Source organism: Drosophila sechellia, chromosome 3R, assembly GCF_004382195.2.
Source record: "Drosophila sechellia strain sech25 chromosome 3R, ASM438219v1, whole genome shotgun sequence".
Taxonomy (NCBI): Eukaryota; Metazoa; Arthropoda; class Insecta; order Diptera; family Drosophilidae; genus Drosophila; species Drosophila sechellia.
In genome coordinates this window covers 24,258,728-24,276,666 of record NC_045952.1, presented here as the reverse complement: position 1 = coordinate 24,276,666, position 17,939 = coordinate 24,258,728, and the positions used below count along the sequence as shown (strand labels likewise).

Here is a 17,939-nt window from a genome sequence, read left to right as displayed (position 1 = left end):
TTGGACGGACATTCGTGATTCTGTCAATCAAATTGGCGGCTATTGCCCACGGAGGCAGCTGCTCCATGTTCGCAGTCTTTGTGGAGCACACCGCAAATTATTGCCCCACTGATTTAATTCGTATTAAATAGATGGCTGTGAGAATTGGGTGAAATGCCGTGGAAATTAATGCCTGGAGAGGATAACGATAAAAAACATCAAATTAAATATCAAAGAAAATCATTTTGAGTATGTACTTTTTAGAAATTAATACGCAACAGAAAGGAGAAGATATTAAGTTACAACTGCACTACGTTTTCTACGATTTCTCTGAGTATTTAAAACGTAATCAAAAATTTCGTTAGCAGAATGATTTTTCACTTTATTAAGAAAGTCGATTCAAATTCATTAAGCTATTCAAAAGTATTCGCTTACTTACCTTTGTGCATAAAAATAAACTGGCTTCACAGTTGAAAACGATGAGAATACATTTGAGAAAATAATTTGTGGGTGTCCATTAACCAATTGCCAGCTATAAAATGCATTTGCTGGATATGCAAAATAAAATAAAGCTTGCAAAAAGGAGATGTATACATTTCTTTTTGGTTTATAATCCCAAGCTCTGTCAAATGGATTGGATGGGGCATTCTCTTTTAATATTTATTTCAATTAAGCTACTAAACGACTCACTTAAAATGCAAATTGCATTGCACATTTACATACAGATTTGTCTACAAAAGCAATTGCAATTTCTGAGCACCAAACAAGTGCAACCCTACACACACACACACAAACAAACACGTACGACAGGAGCAAACAAAACTCTTTTCATAAATTCAAAATGTGTGCGCACATTTTTAATAATTTACGGGGACTAATAAAAAATTTCCATCCAGCAAAAGAATGAAAAGCTGCAGCTAAAGGCAGCAAGAAAATGAAGCGTTGAATACATTTTTTTGGCAAATAAATACACATGCTTGCATAAGAAAAACGCAAAATGCACTGGCAAGTTTAAAGCAAGAGCCAAAAATACAATCAGCGAAACATTTTAGGCGATGAAAGTTGGAATTTGAAGCCAGCATATCTTGAAGTTCCCATGGTAATGAACCACTAACACACTCATCAAATGCGTGTCACTCGGGTTCTCTCTGTGTCTGTGTGTGTGCGTTAGTCCTCTTGGACATGTGTGCGTGCCGAGGGCAACGCATGACAGGTCTGATTTCGTAATTAAATGCGTGTGTGTCAAGAGGAGTGGACCAATGCGAGCTAAATTGGAAATTCTAAACAAAAGTTGTCCTATATTCGCACATGCTAACCAAAAAACTACATATGAAAAAGCTTTCAGCACAATTTTCACAAAAATAACTCATACGACCAGTTGGCCAGTTCAAAATTCTGTTTGCTAGCAATACTAAATGTTATTAGATAAATTTGGGAAAAGGGAAAACCCAGAGCAATTGTTTTAAAGAAATAAGTTTCTTCTCTTAACTTATACATACACATGTTGATACTATATCCAACTGGATCCTATGTCTTTCGCCTACAATTTGGGTCCACTCTTAGTAGCTACTGTGCGTGTTCGTGACTTTTTGGGTGAGCTCGTGCGTGATTGTGACGGTGCCTAAGCAATTGTCAATTTGTGTTAAATGCGCGCAATTAAACGGTAAATGCTACGCGAATAGACCGTCTCACACACACACGCACACAGAGACACTTTGGCAAAATGGCGTCACATTAACGGAAGTCGGTTGGCTTTAGCATATATGCTATGCTCGATACTCGCCTACATACGTGCATATGCTAATCGGTCCAAAGACACAGAAAATGAAAGACAGATTAGGGCGGCCGAGTAAAATGTCAAGTGGCCCGTAAAACGATTGATGAAGCCATCACAACCGAAACTTTCCAACTAGCTGCCATCAAATTCTCGCTTATTGATTTCCCCCGAAAACTTTCTGCCTTTCATTTGGTATCCTTTTGCGGTCCGCCACAAGAACATGGACCGCAGAAACACCCACTTGGCCACTTTTATATACATGGACATGTGTAAGCCTCGCCCTTCGGCTGGATTTCATTATTTACAAGTTTTTGTTTATTGTCAAGTCTCGGCTTTCATTAAAAAGGGTTTTAAGGTTTGTCAACAAACGCCTTTTCTCCACAATTCCCCCCTCTCTCTTTCCCGCCAACCATCGCTATCTCGCTTCCTCAGTGTGTGCTTAACGAGCCATAGTTTTCAACTTAAATTTTAGTTATGAATTTTATTAGGCCCTCCCATTGGGACGCACAAACTCCAAGCAGGGTCGCCGCCGTCTCCCGTTTCCGTTTAATTATAGTCTGCGGCTAACCCGAGGATTTCAACTTAATTAATTAATATGCATTTGATTTTGCAGCGCTCGGTCTGAGCAACTACTGCGAGGAGAAGCAGTTCCAGTGCTCCACTGGCCAATGTATCCCCATACGGTTCGTGTGCGATGGCTCCTCGGATTGCCCGGACCACAGTGATGAGCGGCTGGAGGAGTGCAAGTTTACAGGTGAGTGCACAGCTAGAAAAATCCCATCAAAATGCAGGAATAAATTAATCTGATTTGACGCCAAATGGGTTTGTTGTAATTATAAATTAGTGTTCAAGCACTGACTAGCTTTTGATTGTGTCAAAATTATATCTAATTTCGAAAAGTGTGTCTTAGAATGGAAAGTATTTGTTGGAGTGTGTAAATCAATATCACTGACATTTTCCATCTGTAAATGAAATAACCTGTAAGTTTCAGTTGAGCTTTGATTTTTTTGTTAGCAACTCGACCCTGGGAGTTCATCATGGTGCTTCCTGCATTTGTGCAAATAAATCACCCGAAATTCTATAGAGCTCTTCTGCCCTTGCCATTCTCCATTTCCATTCCGTACAATTTTTATCTTTCCGGTTCTGATTAGGCCTTCACTTTAGCTGTTGTCTTATTCAAATACACTCGAAAGGTTGCACAAAACCTAGCACTTGAAAGAAATCAACAGCCAAAGCCGCAAAATGTATTTGCAGCCCGATTTTTTCTGCTTGTATCTTTTGCTGCTGGAGCCGTTTTAAAGGAACGAAAGAAAGTTTTGCCCCTAGCTGATGTTGCTTTTTCATCTTATTTATTTTCCTATATGTGTGTGTGGCCATGGGCAAGAACTGGACACGAAGTATCTACAAAGTCAAGCGCTGGCTCCGCAATTGGGTTTGGATTTAAAGGATGGACGCAGGTCCTGGTCCTGAAAGCCCAGCTGTCGCCTGCGAACTACGTGCGCTCTCGCTCTAATCTGTTGTCAGTCATTTGTAGTTTTTCAATTTAGAAATGTCACAAAACTAACCATTTACTTCGCTCTGCGTGTGCTGTTTGCCTCGTATTGGTTTTGGTGTTTTTGTGTTTTTGTGCTTTTGTATGTTGGCCGTTTGTTTGGCTTCGCTGTTGAGTAAGTAACAACTGGCTGTTTATTTAGTGTCATGTAGGCAGCAGGACTAGCTAGGGCTTCCCCAAATCCCCGTGACTCCCCGAGCTTATTTTCATTTAATTTTTACACTCTGCGTTTGTGTGTGGTATTTTTTTTTATTAGCCTCTCTACATTTAATTTAAGTTTGGTTAGCAGACCAGTCTGTTTCGTTCCACGGTTCGTTGGTTTCGTTTGGCCTGGGGCTTCCCGAAAAATTTTAGCATTGCCTACTTTCGGGCAGCAATGCTCAAAACACTGCCAGCCGTAAATATTGGGCACGGACTTGGGTTTGGGGCTTAGTCTTTAAGCACAGAAACCAGCTGAGCCGCAATTATATATAGTATAGAGGGTCTTAAGTCGAGCACACGCCTGGTAAATTACCACCAACCCACTTCCAGTTGTAGTTCCAAGCAAGTCAAGTGCAATTTAACTAAGACATTGCATCAGCTTTTGGGTGATAAACTGAACTGGCTCCCAACTGCTCAAACCAAATGGATGTAATCACTCAAAGAATGAAAAGCTTATTGAAACTTGATTGCTTCAAGTATTCAATAGGACTTGTGGGTACGAAATCTTCATTATCATCACCAACACAAATATGTAAATATTCAACAAATATTCTGATGAACTGAACTTGTTAAATCATTTGTCAAATCTTAGAATATCAGTTTAAGTAAATGTAAATGTATGCTTGTATATTTGTAGTTTTTCATCATAATAATAATAAAATTAATTATATTAATAATAAAATCCGTGCCTAATTGAGCATTTTTTTGAGATATATATAATTTTTTCTCTGAAAAGAAAAGGGTTGTTTCAATTAAAGGTCGTTTATATGCGCCTTAAACTTTTTATCAACCGAATAGTCGAGAAACAACAAATAATGCGTTGCCCACAACAAGGAAATCCAGATTAAACTTGACCTAAAACTTATATTGAAGTATAAGTTCTACACAAAGCCAGTTCAGCCGGATCTCTAGCTTATAATCTAGGAGACTTCAGTAGACATTCCTTATCAGTGAACTTATAGTACAAGTGAACTAGCAAGGCGTCACTGAACACATTTGAGATTATTTATTAGTGGCATAGGGTCATTAGGTTTGGGTATTTTTCTAGTTTTGAAAAATTTCAATCAAATTGCGCACAAATATATAGAATCACTACTAAGCTAATTCAATTGAAATGCCTGCGAGTCCTAAACTCACTCATTTGAGTGCGAGTAATTTGTGAGTGGAAGCTTTGAGCGGAACTCTTATCAATCCGAGTGCAAGCTTCTGGCGCGGAGTCTGCGGAATACTGGATGCCACTACATCTGTTCCGCATCCGACGAGGACCAAACGCCACTCAGTTTGCTTCGAGCTCTCCAAAGAAACGGACGTGTGAGCTCTCCGGCCAGGATAACTGAGATTTCAGGACTCCGTGACGGCAAAAATAAAATCAGTTTCGTAAAAGTCAAGGCGAGAGCCATATCAAGAATAAAGTACATAATTCTTCAAGTACAGAGTGATTGTAATTAAATATTTTATACATATGAACAAATTCATTTTAATAAATTTAAATAAACAGCAGTTGTCGGCCAGCAAAAATCAATGGCAAGGCCAAATTGTGCCCACAAACGCTAGCAGACAGATTGAAAACAGTTTGCTGGCGTCTCTTTGGCGGTAACATCAAAAGGCAGCAGCGCTCAAAGCAACAGCAGCTTTTCCCCCAAAACGCAAGCTTTTCCGCAGGATAACTCTCTCTGTGTGTGTGCGTGTGTTTTCCCATTTCCGTTTTTTGTGTTTTTTTTTTCACGCTTCTGCGCGCCACTTTTTATTACATTTTCATTTAGCCAACTGGCCCTCTCTTTTTGGTAGAATCTCTTACAGACGCTCTTCAGGCTCTGGCATAATTCTGTTGAGATTCAGCCAAGATTTGGCCTTTGTTTTGAATTGCATTGCATGAACTTGACACCGAATCCGAATGCAAACACTTTCAACTGCCGAGGAATCTTGAATTGCAGTCCAGCTTAAGCATAATTAATCTTCACACATTAACCGCACTTTAATCTGTTATAATTGGTTTTAATATTTATTAATTTTCATTTCGAATTACCAGTCGTGTGAGAAAGTGGCAAAATTGCTATTAAATGTAAACACTCAACTCGGCTTAACGCAACTCCCCTTAAAATCAAAAAAAAAAAAAAATTGCTTCATGCGAGGATTATGAGAAGTTCTGCAAACGCAACCGCATTAATAATAATTCAACAAAAATATGACAAGCAGACAAGAAAAAAGTGGCTTAATTATAGCGTTAAATACGTGGAAAAACTGTGAATGCTGGAAAAACAAAAAGGGGGCTGCTTAAAGCATAATTAAGAACTTTACCATGTGAAAACATTTAACTACATAAAAACTTCGTTGAATGTGAAACCAATTAAAATGACATTTTCGCCAGAAAACAGTTGCCTACTTTTGAGTTACTGCCACTGCTGTTGGCCATTCTGATGCTGTGATGATGTTTCCGGCTGCCATTTTTGCTGGCAGACCACTTGACTGCCATTTAAAATAATTATGATTACACGTTCGCAACAGCGAGCCCAGTGCAAACATTCGCGCGACGACAAACCCGAATAAACAGTAATTTAATTTAATAATTCAGCGGAGCACTTAGGCAAGAACATTATCACACCGCCGTGCAGTGTACAGTAGAGCCTCCAAAGAACCAACATGGGACCAATACGCCACATACTGGGCTGCTCCTTTCTGCTGCTCATCGCCGGATTAGTGCCGCACCACGCCTCCAGAGTCATCGGATTGGGTATGATGGGGAAATCTGTTATGGTTGTGGAACGATAATTCTCGCAAATCAGATTAGCAACCAGATTAAAATAGGGAATTCGCTGGTTTTCGCTTACTGTTATTTAATCTATCTAAAGGATCTATAAAGAACAAAGGGAAATCTTTCAAACAATACGCCTCAATCAATCGACTCTTGTATAGCTCCATATTCCTAAGCTTCTTTATAATAATGAAACATTTTTAAGAACGATAAGCCTACCACATCCAAGTATACACTTAAGGCTGGCATTATTCCAAGTATTGTAGTACAGTAAATGTCACTTGTCCATTATCTTAATAATTTAAATCCCCATGAAACAGGAAAATGGCCAATCGGGAAATGTTCGGTCCAAGTTTTTCGCTATTAAGGCCCGGACCCATTAACCGCTTCAAGTGAATTTCAATTTACTGTTATTGTCTGTGCAACGTAATCGCTGAGTGGGTGTTATCCCTTATGCATGGGCGTGGCACAGTAGGTGGGCGAAAATCAATGGCAATTCCACAGAGATGACAAAAAATAATGTCTTAGCAGGCAGTAAATAAATAAATAACTTATAGGCAACTAAACTGGGGTTGGCCATTAACAACAGAGCTGCTCAAAGACATTGGAGGAGCGCTAAGTGCCCCGCTCCGTTGGCGTTGCTCATACGCCGTGTTGCCAGCATACACCGCATTACCCATACGCCGCGTAAACAGCCAGAGACAAAGGACGAAAGACGCCGTAGACGCTACCCGACTTTTAAACAGATTTTATACCATGTGCTGCTGGATGCCATACATATTGGTCATGGGTATGCTAGTGCTCGATATCGAGGGCATAAATATTCATGCAGCACATTTGGAAAAAGCAGACAGCTGATAAGCCTGCCACCCATCCAAGGAGAAAAATCGAAAAAAAAATGTGACGAAGCAGGAGCTGAATCCTCTATATATGTGTATTTTCTGTGCGCCGAGTGCGGTCCTTAGATAACTTCAGTCACATATCCTTGGCCTTGTTGCTTGCTCCCCAATCCGTGTCCTTTCCGGAAAGCCATAAATTATGTGTTCCGCACATTTTTAAGCGCAGCAATCCATCGAATTGGCTGTATCCTAAGTTGGCCAGGAATTCACAGAAATGGGAATTACTTTTCGAATACTTCACAGGGCCATCTATTCTTCTTCGTCTATTCCGCGAATCAATTTGTTTGCGTCGCTTCCAGGAACAAGTTTATTTAACATATAAATGGGCAAACATTTAAAGTGCGATTACACTGTCCAAAATTTGGCAACAGTTGCCAAGCCATACGTAACATAAAACTTTGCCTCATTAGAGCGACTCGCGTCGGTTCCGGGAATGATTTATGATGCCGACATTGTCTCATGTACACCAGACCAAAAAACAAACCCTTAGCTGCCCCATTTGCCTGCTCCTTCTTTTTTATTGAAATACTTGAGGCGGAGTACAACTTCAATAAAGTGGAAAAAGGTGCCATAAACAAGGAGCGGTGAGCCTTTTTTTACGACACAACCCGCTGTGTGCGGAAGCAGATACTTCTCTAAACAAAGGCCGAAAATAAATAAATAAAAAACCGGATGGGGAAAACAATTGTAAACAGTGAAAAAGGAAAATCCCCCTAACTGTGGCACAAATTTTTCATTTATTTATTGAGACGAGACAGGCGGAGAATGGGCAGTGAGGGATGAGGGTCAGGTGGAGTTTGGGGAAAAGTGAAATTCACTTTCGCATTTCTCGTATACTTTTTGTTTTCGCTTGCCTTCCGCCGTTTAAATGAATCGGACAATTCAATTTATGCTCTGCCAGACAGACAAACTTCATTAGGACATCTTTTTGCCACGGAACCCAAGAATCAATAAAAGTAAGTCCATGTTATATTTCTGTCTGTGCGGCTGTGGCTTTGTTTTTCTATGAAAGTGAATATTAGATTTGAAAAGTGTTTAAGTTTAGCCAACTTAATTCATGCAGTAATTTTACAAAATATATTTGAACAAAGGGCACTCGAAAGGATATTGGAAAACGGCAAATATCAGAAAACTTTTAATGCGCCAAATCGATGAATGACCGCAAAAACTTTTCCCCCATTTCCCGTGGACACTTCCCAAGTACAAGGCAACTTTTCTAGCACTAAGCTTTTGGCCTGTAAATGAGCTTGGGGACTGTTGTCCTGGAGGAGGAGGAGTAGGAGGAGGAGGAGGCGGAGAAGGAGGACCTGCATTGTTACCAAACTTTGTCGAGGTTAGTTCTCGGTGTCTGTATGGAAAGTTTTCGATGTATTTGCTTTGGCTTAAGTCGGCTGACTTTGTCACTTTTGTTGTCGCCAGTTGGGAACCTCAATTTGTGATAGCCCCCCGCGCTGGAGTTTAATAAATATTGGCGAGCATTCAAATAGACGCCATAAGGTGTGCCATTCATTATCGCACGACGTGTCGTCAGATTTTCTCCCCTCGGCGAAAGGACTTTAAATGAATTGCACAATCTGCAGTGGGAGTGTCGGTTTCCCGCGTACACCCATGCTAAAGGGAATTAAGAGCCTGTCTGGCAGTAACACCACACTTTCCCGCCCACTTGTAACACCCCGAATATCCCATACCTTTTGCTCCACGTTGTCGCGACGCGGCAGACTGTAAATAATGAAGTTTGCATCTGGGTGGCAAGTGGCAAAGCTGCTGCGAAAAGTGCTTTTAGGCACGGGAACAAAAAATGCATACATTTATTTAGATATATGTATAATTCAACTTATATCCAACATACATATATAATCCAGCAAACTTTTGGCTAAAGGTCAACAGCGAAAATTTGTGAATATGGTATTCAGGCATAAAAAATGACTATTCCAAACATGTGGAAAGCATATAATAACGATTTGGGTGCCTTACGATTTATTTGCTTCCTTGTTTTGTATATACCAATCATTAATAAAACAATAACTTTATGTACTAGGCTTATTACTTTTTTTTATTTATCATCAATTTTCTCACCGTGTAACAAAGCAAAACAAATTGCTTGTGAAAAATGTCTATTTGTGCATTAGCTCAGAATAATGTCCTTAATTCTGTGTGTAATATTCTGGCGATGACAGACTATTTATGGTTTCATAAATAAATCATTCAGATATTTACTTTTAGCATAAGAGACTTGTACAAAAATCGAAAAGGCACTTGAATTAACACTACACCAGGCCATAGTTCGAGTATAAATACTTAATCATTCCCTTTGATTCCCGTTGATGCGTTACCTCATTAAGCCCAGACTAAATCAAAGCGAAACCAGACTATATCCCACACCAGACCCCGGGAAACTAATCCCCCAACCAAACCCGTTTTAATGTTCTTTTTTGGGCGCTAAATGCCGCTGTCTAGGTAAATACGCCCAGAACGTTTTCGCCATTCCAGCTCACTGTTTCCATTTCCCAGCTTTCCCAGCTTTCCCAGTTTCGCCCGTTTTCCCGGATCCCCAAACGCAAAACGTGATGCGCATTTTTCGCACTGCGGCGGCTGTATGACTGAGTCCCCTGGGTTTTGGCTTCCACTCCGGGTGGGGCTTTCGGTTTGGGGCTACCGGGAACTACAGGAGCTTGTGCCGGAGTTTGGGATTGCCACAAAAGTTGCGCTTAAGTTTATCGCAAACGACTCCCGGCCGTGTGGGGGTAAAACTTCACACGGCGGAGGAGCCAAGGACCCCCTTAAAGTCATGTCAAACCGAATGCAGATGTCATTCAGAGGAATGCGTTTGAATTAAGCGCCAAATTGTCTGCACTCTTGTAGAAGCTCGCAAAACGTGCAAAGTAAAGGAAACACTAGGGAAAGATTTTACATTACTGAAAACATTCTACATAAATTACATTTAAAAATCCTTAGACTACGTGTTTGAAGTTTTGCATAGATATAAGCTAATTATATAAAATGTTATTCCAATTTTCCCTGCCTTAATTGCCATTTTACGGGTGCTGAGAAATAGATAACCTCCTCAAACAGTAGCATTCATCACATTCCCCTGTCAATTGGTTAACAAGGCAAAGCTAACGTGATCAGGAATTTCCTTTTATCTCTTAATTGCATTACCATCACTCAGCCAGCCAAACAAATTGTTTTCCTTGCAGCGTAGCATCCTGAAATAATATGAATATCCTTTAGCCCTTTATAAGAAGCCATCTAAGCGAGCAAAGTCATAAAATAAAGTAAGCATAAAATGGCAGAAAAACTATTTCCACTAAAGCATAAAACAAAAGCTGAAGCGGAAGCCGCAGGAACATAAAAATCACATTTATTTTTGACACACTTAACCATTCGAGCATTAAAAGTTTGAAAGCCATGCTCTGCATAAATGTGTGCATATACGTACGTTTAGATACACATTAAATATAGTTATGGGAATGGGGGGAATATTCTATCGAAGCCATTATCTTCGGCAGTAAATAAAATTGATTTCGAACATTTACCCTTGCAGAATCAACTTGCAGCCGGGACCACTTCCGCTGTGGCAACGGAAAGTGCATTCCGCAAAGATGGGTCTGCGATCAGGAGAACGACTGCGCCGATGGAACCGACGAATCGACGTCCCTGTGCCGTAAGTGTCGGTCATTATCTTTGATTTAAGCAGTAGATATCTGACTATATGCGATTGAAAACGTAATTGAATCGGAAAAGTGTGGCTAACCAAAAAGAATCAAAGTTTAAATTGATTTAATAATGTTTAAGAGTATTTTTCTTTTAAATCCTAATAACCCAAAATATGCTAATGTGCACAGGGGGCCTTTGTTCCTCCTTGATGTTGATGTGCAAAAATGGTGAGCAGTGTATACACCGGCAATCCATGTGCGATGGCGACCAGGACTGTCGCGACGGATCCGACGAATTGGAATGTGGCAGTAAGCTAAAAAAAAGAATGAATTATTCCATCTCACATTTGCATACTAACTGGAGGATTTGTCCATCACTAAAACGAGCGAAAAAGCAGAGTCACTTAAGCGAAATTTAAATGGATGGAAGACCTCTGAGATCTCGGGAGGACTTTATGACTTGCCAGGAACTGACCAGGACATAAATTAATGTCACTTCTTGTGGACAATATCGCGACGTGACCATCGGCGGAACTAATTTGTATTTATGCATTAGGCTCACTTGGGCTCACTTTTCCGTTTTGGGCGTAGTTTCCGCTTTTCACTCGCTGGAAAGTATTTTTCTCGCTGTCGAGTAACTTGTTTAGTGGTTTATTGTCTGTGACACAATTTTCCAACTATATAAAGAGAGAGAGTGCCCGGCGAAGGAGATCAGGGAAAATGTTTTTATGTCGGACGGAATTTCAGCGCTGTAATTGAAAAAATGATGCGATTTTTATGATGTTATCCTTGATGAAAATAAAAACCGGTAATCAAAAGCCGAACGCAGCCAAATTGAGCCTGTGGTTTTTACGCGGGGAGTCGTGGCTCAGTGGTCGGCTACCAGGATGTACAGTGGTCGTCAAAATACTATTGCTTTAAAATAAATTTTATATTTGGCGAATTTCCATTCATATTTTAACAAGTACATGTGGTAGTATAATTTTATATTCTTATAAAAACATTTTAAATTAAAGTATTACTTGTGTATATTTTGCTGTTCACAACTGTGTGTTGTACGAGCATAAAGCTACGTCTGCTCATGTGAATGGATATGTTCGCCTTTTTATGACTTTTATGTGCTTTAAAATTGTCATCAAACCTTGTTGACATTTTCGCTCTTACCCAGTTACCCTTGTGAATCTTAATTTAACTTGGTTTTTTGGGTACAAAAAAGTTCAGCTCAATGCTGCGGATTTCTCCGTATAAAAGTGCTATTTTCAGTTATGGTGCCCGCCCCGTTTATTTAATTCCATTTAACACTCCACTCGGACTCTTCATATCTTTGTTTACCATTATGGGACCTCTCTGGGATTAGACACGCAAATTAAATTAAATTATATACATACATTATTATATTCTTCATACATACAATATCGACAGTTATTGTATAGTTTCGCAACAATTTATGTAATCAATTAATTCTCTACCGTTAAGTTTAGTCATCAAATTTAATGATTGTCCGCGAAGGACAGTTTTAAATTAATATATCCAAAAAAAAAAAAAAAAAAAAAATTATGGGAAAAGCTCGTCTGGCCATCTCACAATGGGACCAAGGGGGGGATAGCTGAATAATAAACAAAACGCAAACTGCCCCACAAAGGCATTAAGCTTCATTGGCTTTCAAGTGCCCGAGAGTTGAAGGCGGCGACGGGGGGCGTGGCCACTGCACTCGACCAGGACATGTTTTGTACATGGTCTAAAAAGCATTTTAAATAAAATTAAAATCAAATTGCAAGTATATGGGTTTTGGCGTCAGATAACAAGAAAATGCTATTGAATACAATGCCAAAGTTCTGCCAGGATGTGTGTGCTCTGAGGAAGGAGAGCCAGAGCCGAGCATCCTCGGCGGTCCATTGACTCTGACCCCACGATAGCAAATTGATTCTGCCAGGACACACAAAAGCCGAAGCCGAGATGGAAGCTGTGTCCCTATGGACACACGAGAATGAAACGTCCATTCAGCCAAGTAGTTACCTTCGAATGGATAAAATGGAAAGTTTTATGTATGTACATACATACATATAGTTGTATGGAAGGACCCCAGGCGAATATTTTCCTCGCCAGCGATGGAGAATTTAATGAAGCCATAAATTATGGTCGGCGAAATGATATTGGATAATTGAATTTATATCAGGTGGTGCATGGTGTGCGGGGCAAACGAAATAATCGAAAAGTATTTTCAACTGAATATGAACGATGCTTAACAGAAAATGATTTTAATGCTGGAGCGAGCTGCCATTTAATTATGAAAAATGTAAGAGCAAGTCAACTTATCCAATAATTGTGAGGAAACCATATTCCCTGAAATGTAATTCACTGGACACCCAACGGAGCAATTATAAAATAAAGCTAAAAATGCTGCTATAGATTTAAAGGACATTTATGCAACTCATTAAAATATAGGTATAGCTTATACATAGACAAATGAATTGTTTAAATTTACTAGAGAAATTGTTTTGAACTTTGACTTTAAATAGGAATTTTGGGGTAGAAAATGAGTAAGTTTATTTATTTATAAAAGAGCTAAGTATAAAAATAAATTACCAAAATTATGTTAAATATTTCCGAGGCATCCTAGCAATTTCAGTAAATATTCAGCAGGCGAACGACGAATAATTTCTGTAAGCTGGTCACAGTAAATTCCAATTACAGGCATATCACGCATACGACCCGTTGTACATGCTAAGCAACCGCCACAAATGGCGAATACCAAGAAGAGAATAATAATAAATTAATTTATTTGCAACGATGTCAGAAATTTCCGCCGTACGCTGTGCACGTGTAAACGGTAAACAAATAGACGGAATGAAGGAAGGATGGAAAACAGAGGAGAGGAAAGGAAGGCGGAGGTAGACAAAATGGCAAAAAGCATATTCAAATGCGTGGCTCAACCATAAGATTTTATTGCTAACACGCACACACACAGAGAGAGTCACCGCGGCGATGTATGTACATAATCATATCAGGGAAAATCACTCCCACACACACACACACACGGCGTGAAACAAAGGACCGTGTAGTAGGCAATGAAACGGAGAAAGAAAGCGAAAGAAAGCACAAAAGCGAGGCGCCAAGAACTGGCATACTAATACGCATTAAGGGTTAAACACAAGCGTTTTAATGCGCCAGTGTGTGTGCGTGTCTGTGAGTCTATGTGTCTATGTGTCTGTGTGGGTGTGTTGTCAGCTTTGTTTAATGTCCGTTCCTTTGGCAAGGATAACTTCAATGGAACTTTCCGAGTGTGAGTGTGTGCGATAATTGCTTTAATGCATACGCATGTGTGCGTTTTAACTTTATGGAGTGTTGGCTGATAATGTCTTAATTACTGCCTAGATAAAATGCCAACTGTTTAGCCCCCGAATGGTTGTTGGTTGTGCCAATGGGTGTGTGTGTGTGTTTTGGCATGACAACTATGTTTATCACTTGGAGAACCACCCCCTCTTATACGGCAGCTGCTTATAAACTTAATTACAGGACATCCCTCGCTTGGCTTTAAGGAGCGTTTCCTATCTCATCAAGACCAAGTCCCATTAGCTAGGCAGTTAGTGGGTTTTTTCCGGGGCCTTTATGATTATAGCCTTGAAGAAGGTGCTCAGGATTTTATTACGTTTTCAAGGATTTTTCAAGATCCAATCTTAAATTTTCTTTTTCTAGGAATTACTTACGTATGAACAAAGCACACAGATTGCCTCTCGATGTATTTTTATATTACGTATTTCCATGATCTTTATCTTTTTAGGAAGCCAAACGTGTTCGCCCGAGGAGTTTGCTTGCAAGTCGGGCGAGGGCGAGTGCATTCCCTTGTCCTGGATGTGCGATCAGAACAAAGATTGTCGCGATGGAAGCGATGAGGCGCAGTGCAGTAAGCCATAACCGAATATTTACTAGCTTTCTGTTACCTGCTTTGCTTGGTGTTGGTGGCCGTAATAACTGAAATTATCGTTGATTTTTTACTGCTTCCCTTTGGTGTTGGTTGCTATTTATTCTTAGATACTGTAGTGCACTATTCCCTGCACTTGACTGTGCCCTGAACACATGTCCCTGCGACTTGTGTTGTGCCATGGTGAAGCTCGTATGCAATAATGTACAAATATTTACGCACACACAAAGGGGAAACACTTTGGTTTTCTGTGTGTGCGCTGTTTCTGTTGTTGTCACTTTCACATCTCGGCCTTCTCTATATGCTTTCTTTGTTTGTTGGCAATTTTTGTAATGGTGTTGGCTTTTCCCAAGCCTCAAAGACGTTGTCTTTTCCTCATCCCATCCATGCTCACACTAATCACAATCAACAAATCCTCCCGCCGATAACCCATAGTGGAATTAAGCTAATCATAATCAATGTACTTTGGCAGATAGGACATGTCGCTCCGACGAGTTCACTTGCGGCAATGGACGTTGCATCCAGAATCGCTTCGAGTGCGACGATGACGACGATTGTGGTGACGGATCGGATGAGAAGAACTGTAGGGAAAAGCCGAAATGCGGATCGGACTCCTTCGATTGCAAAAATGGACAGTGCATTTCCAATCTATGGGTTTGCGATGGAGATTTTGACTGCAGAAATGGGGAAGATGAGATGGTAAGTTAACTAAAATAACACAGATGTTAATAACAAGGGGAAACGCTTTGCGAGATATATATATTTTTTTGCCGTGTAAAGCCCGGAAATATTTTTTCCTTCCTTCAACTTGCAATGAAAATTGATATGAGCACATTATCAAACCACATACACACACACACATGCAGACAGACAAATGGCAAGTTGTTTAACAGCCCTCGCATATAAATATGTATTTATATGGAGCGAGCTAGGAAGCATAAATTATGCAAGACGCGAGCATTATTCAAAACTGGCAACGACGACGAGGACCATGTCGGCAACTGTTTCCCATAAACATTTATATGTATGACGCATGGCTTTTGTTGTCCGTAGGGTGGTGCCAGAAATTGCATGGCTCCGAACAGCAATAAAAACAGTGCAGAAACTATCCGAACAGATCGCAAAAAATACTCTTTTACGAATTTACTCAGAAAATATTTTGTAATAATTCTTTAAAGCAAAAAATCGTATTAAAAATAACTGTTTGATTGCCAACAAAAAATAATTGTTAAAATGTTTATTATCTTGCATCACAGAAACATCACACGTGATCGAAACACAATATAAAAACAAACTTAAAAATGTCACCTTTAAAAATCCGATTAATAAAATTCGTAAAAATAAACGGGCTATTTACACACGAGTACTCCTCTTCACAAAGCGTATAGAATGTGGAAAATGCTTTGGCATCTCCTAAAAGTATGCAGTACAAAAAATGCAGGCAATGGCCACAGGGACCTATATATAAGTGTGCATGTACGTATGCTCTCGTGTGTATGTGTGCGTGCTGGTGCATAAGGGCTTTGCGTGTGCGAGAGTGTGTTTGTGAACCGGGCTTAGCTGCCTGAATATTTGGTTGGCACTTAACAAGAAAAGCAAACTGTTGTAGCAGCAGTAAAGTTAACTTCCTCTATCCTCGCCACGGGTAGAGATTCATCTTTTAAGGGACCACCTTGTAAAAAACTTAAGTATTAAGCTCTGACTTTTAAGCAAGCTAAATTTTAAAAGTTCTCATTCTATCTATACAATCATTCACTTTTAGCAAAACTGCACCGTCAGTCTATTGAACTTCTGCCAAGCGGGAGAGTTCCAGTGCTCGGATAAAATATCCTGCCTGCAAAAATCGTGGGTTTGCGATGGCGAGGCAGATTGTCCCGATGGCGAGGACGAGTCGCAGTCCAACTGCGTAAAAGTGTCCTGTCGTCCGGATCAGTTCCAATGCAACGATCACAGCTGCATTGCCGGCCATCTGACCTGCAACGGGAAGGGGGACTGTGCGGATGGCAGTGATGAAATTATGTGCGCCATCAGTGCGACGCCAAGGACTTGCAATGCCACCACTGAGTTCGACTGCGGCGGCGGTCTTTGCATCCCGAATGCCAAGGTCTGCAACCGCAGGAAGGACTGCCCGAATGGCGAGGATGAGCCGGCCGGAAAGTGTGGCATCAACGAGTGTTCCTCAAAGAATGGCGGCTGTATGCACCAGTGTGTGAATCTGGAGGTGGGTTACCGCTGCGAGTGCCAAGATGGCTACAAACTGGACGCCGATCAACATACATGTGTGGACATCGATGAGTGCGAGACTCCCGGCATTTGCTCCCAGGTGTGCGTTAACGAGATTGGATCCTTCAAGTGCGAGTGCGAGGCGGGCTACATGAGACTCCTGAAGAATCACACCAGGTGTAAGGCCAGCGAAGGACATGCCTCGCTACTTCTGTCCAGGCGCCATGATATCCGAAAGATTGCACTGGATCGACCGGAAATGACGTCCATAGTGAATAGTACAAAGGCAGCCACGGCCCTGGACTTCGTGTTCCGCACGGGTATGATCTTCTGGAGCGATGTGGCCACCCAGAGTATCTACAAGGCGCCCATTGATGAGGGTAACGATAGAACGGTGGTGCTGACAAAGTCCTCGGTGACCTCGGATGGCCTGGCTGTCGATTGGATCTATAACCATGTCTACTTTACGGACACTCATAAGTGCACCATCGAACTGACTAACTTCGAGGGTAGCATGGGCAAGGTCCTGATAAAGGACTCCCTTGACATTCCTCGTTCCATTGCTTTGGATCCCATCGAGGGCTGGATGTACTGGTCCGACTGGGGTGCTTCTCCGCGTATCGAAAGGGCGGGTATGGATGGCTCCCACCGCACTGCCATCATCACCTACGACGTTAAGTGGCCAAATGGCATCACATTGGACCTGGTTCAAAAACGCCTATACTGGGTGGATGGCAAGTTGAACACCATCTTGTCGTCGAACTACGATGGCTCGCAAAGACAGCAGGTTCTCTACTCCAGCGAGTACCTGCGACATCCCTTCTCGATCACCACCTTCGAGGACTACGTCTACTGGACCGACTGGGGCAAACAGGCCGTCTTCAAGGCCAACAAGTTCAATGGAATGTATGTGGAGCCCGTCACGGCGACGCATATGGTAAGTGTATTTCCCAAATTGTTTCTTTTTAAGATTACATA

General features: G+C 40.9%; 1 protein-coding gene across 13 annotated transcripts in view; it reads left to right on the top strand.

Annotated features, from left to right (window-relative positions):
* The window catches only part of LOC6616960 (low-density lipoprotein receptor), a 40,521-nt gene that overhangs the window by 6,281 nt on the left and 16,301 nt on the right, over positions 1-17,939 (top strand). For 4 of the 13 annotated variants that reach the window (XR_004362124.1, XM_032722237.1, XM_032722239.1 and 1 more), the window contains exons 3-7: positions 2,370-2,510; positions 10,705-10,824; positions 14,598-14,720; positions 15,211-15,437; positions 16,501-17,898. Coding sequence is in view for 11 of the 13 variants with exons in the window: in XM_032722237.1 (XP_032578128.1) it covers positions 2,370-2,510; positions 10,705-10,824; positions 14,598-14,720; positions 15,211-15,437; positions 16,501-17,898 (2,009 nt within the window). In the remaining 2 variants the exon portion in view is untranslated. Of the gene's footprint in view, positions 1-2,369; positions 2,511-4,792; positions 4,951-6,014; positions 6,241-10,704; positions 10,825-11,005; positions 11,126-14,597; positions 14,721-15,210; positions 15,438-16,500; positions 17,899-17,939 lie in introns of those variants that run through there. The other 9 variants (XR_004362126.1, XM_032722241.1, XM_032722246.1 and 6 more) reach the window with 6 other exon arrangements.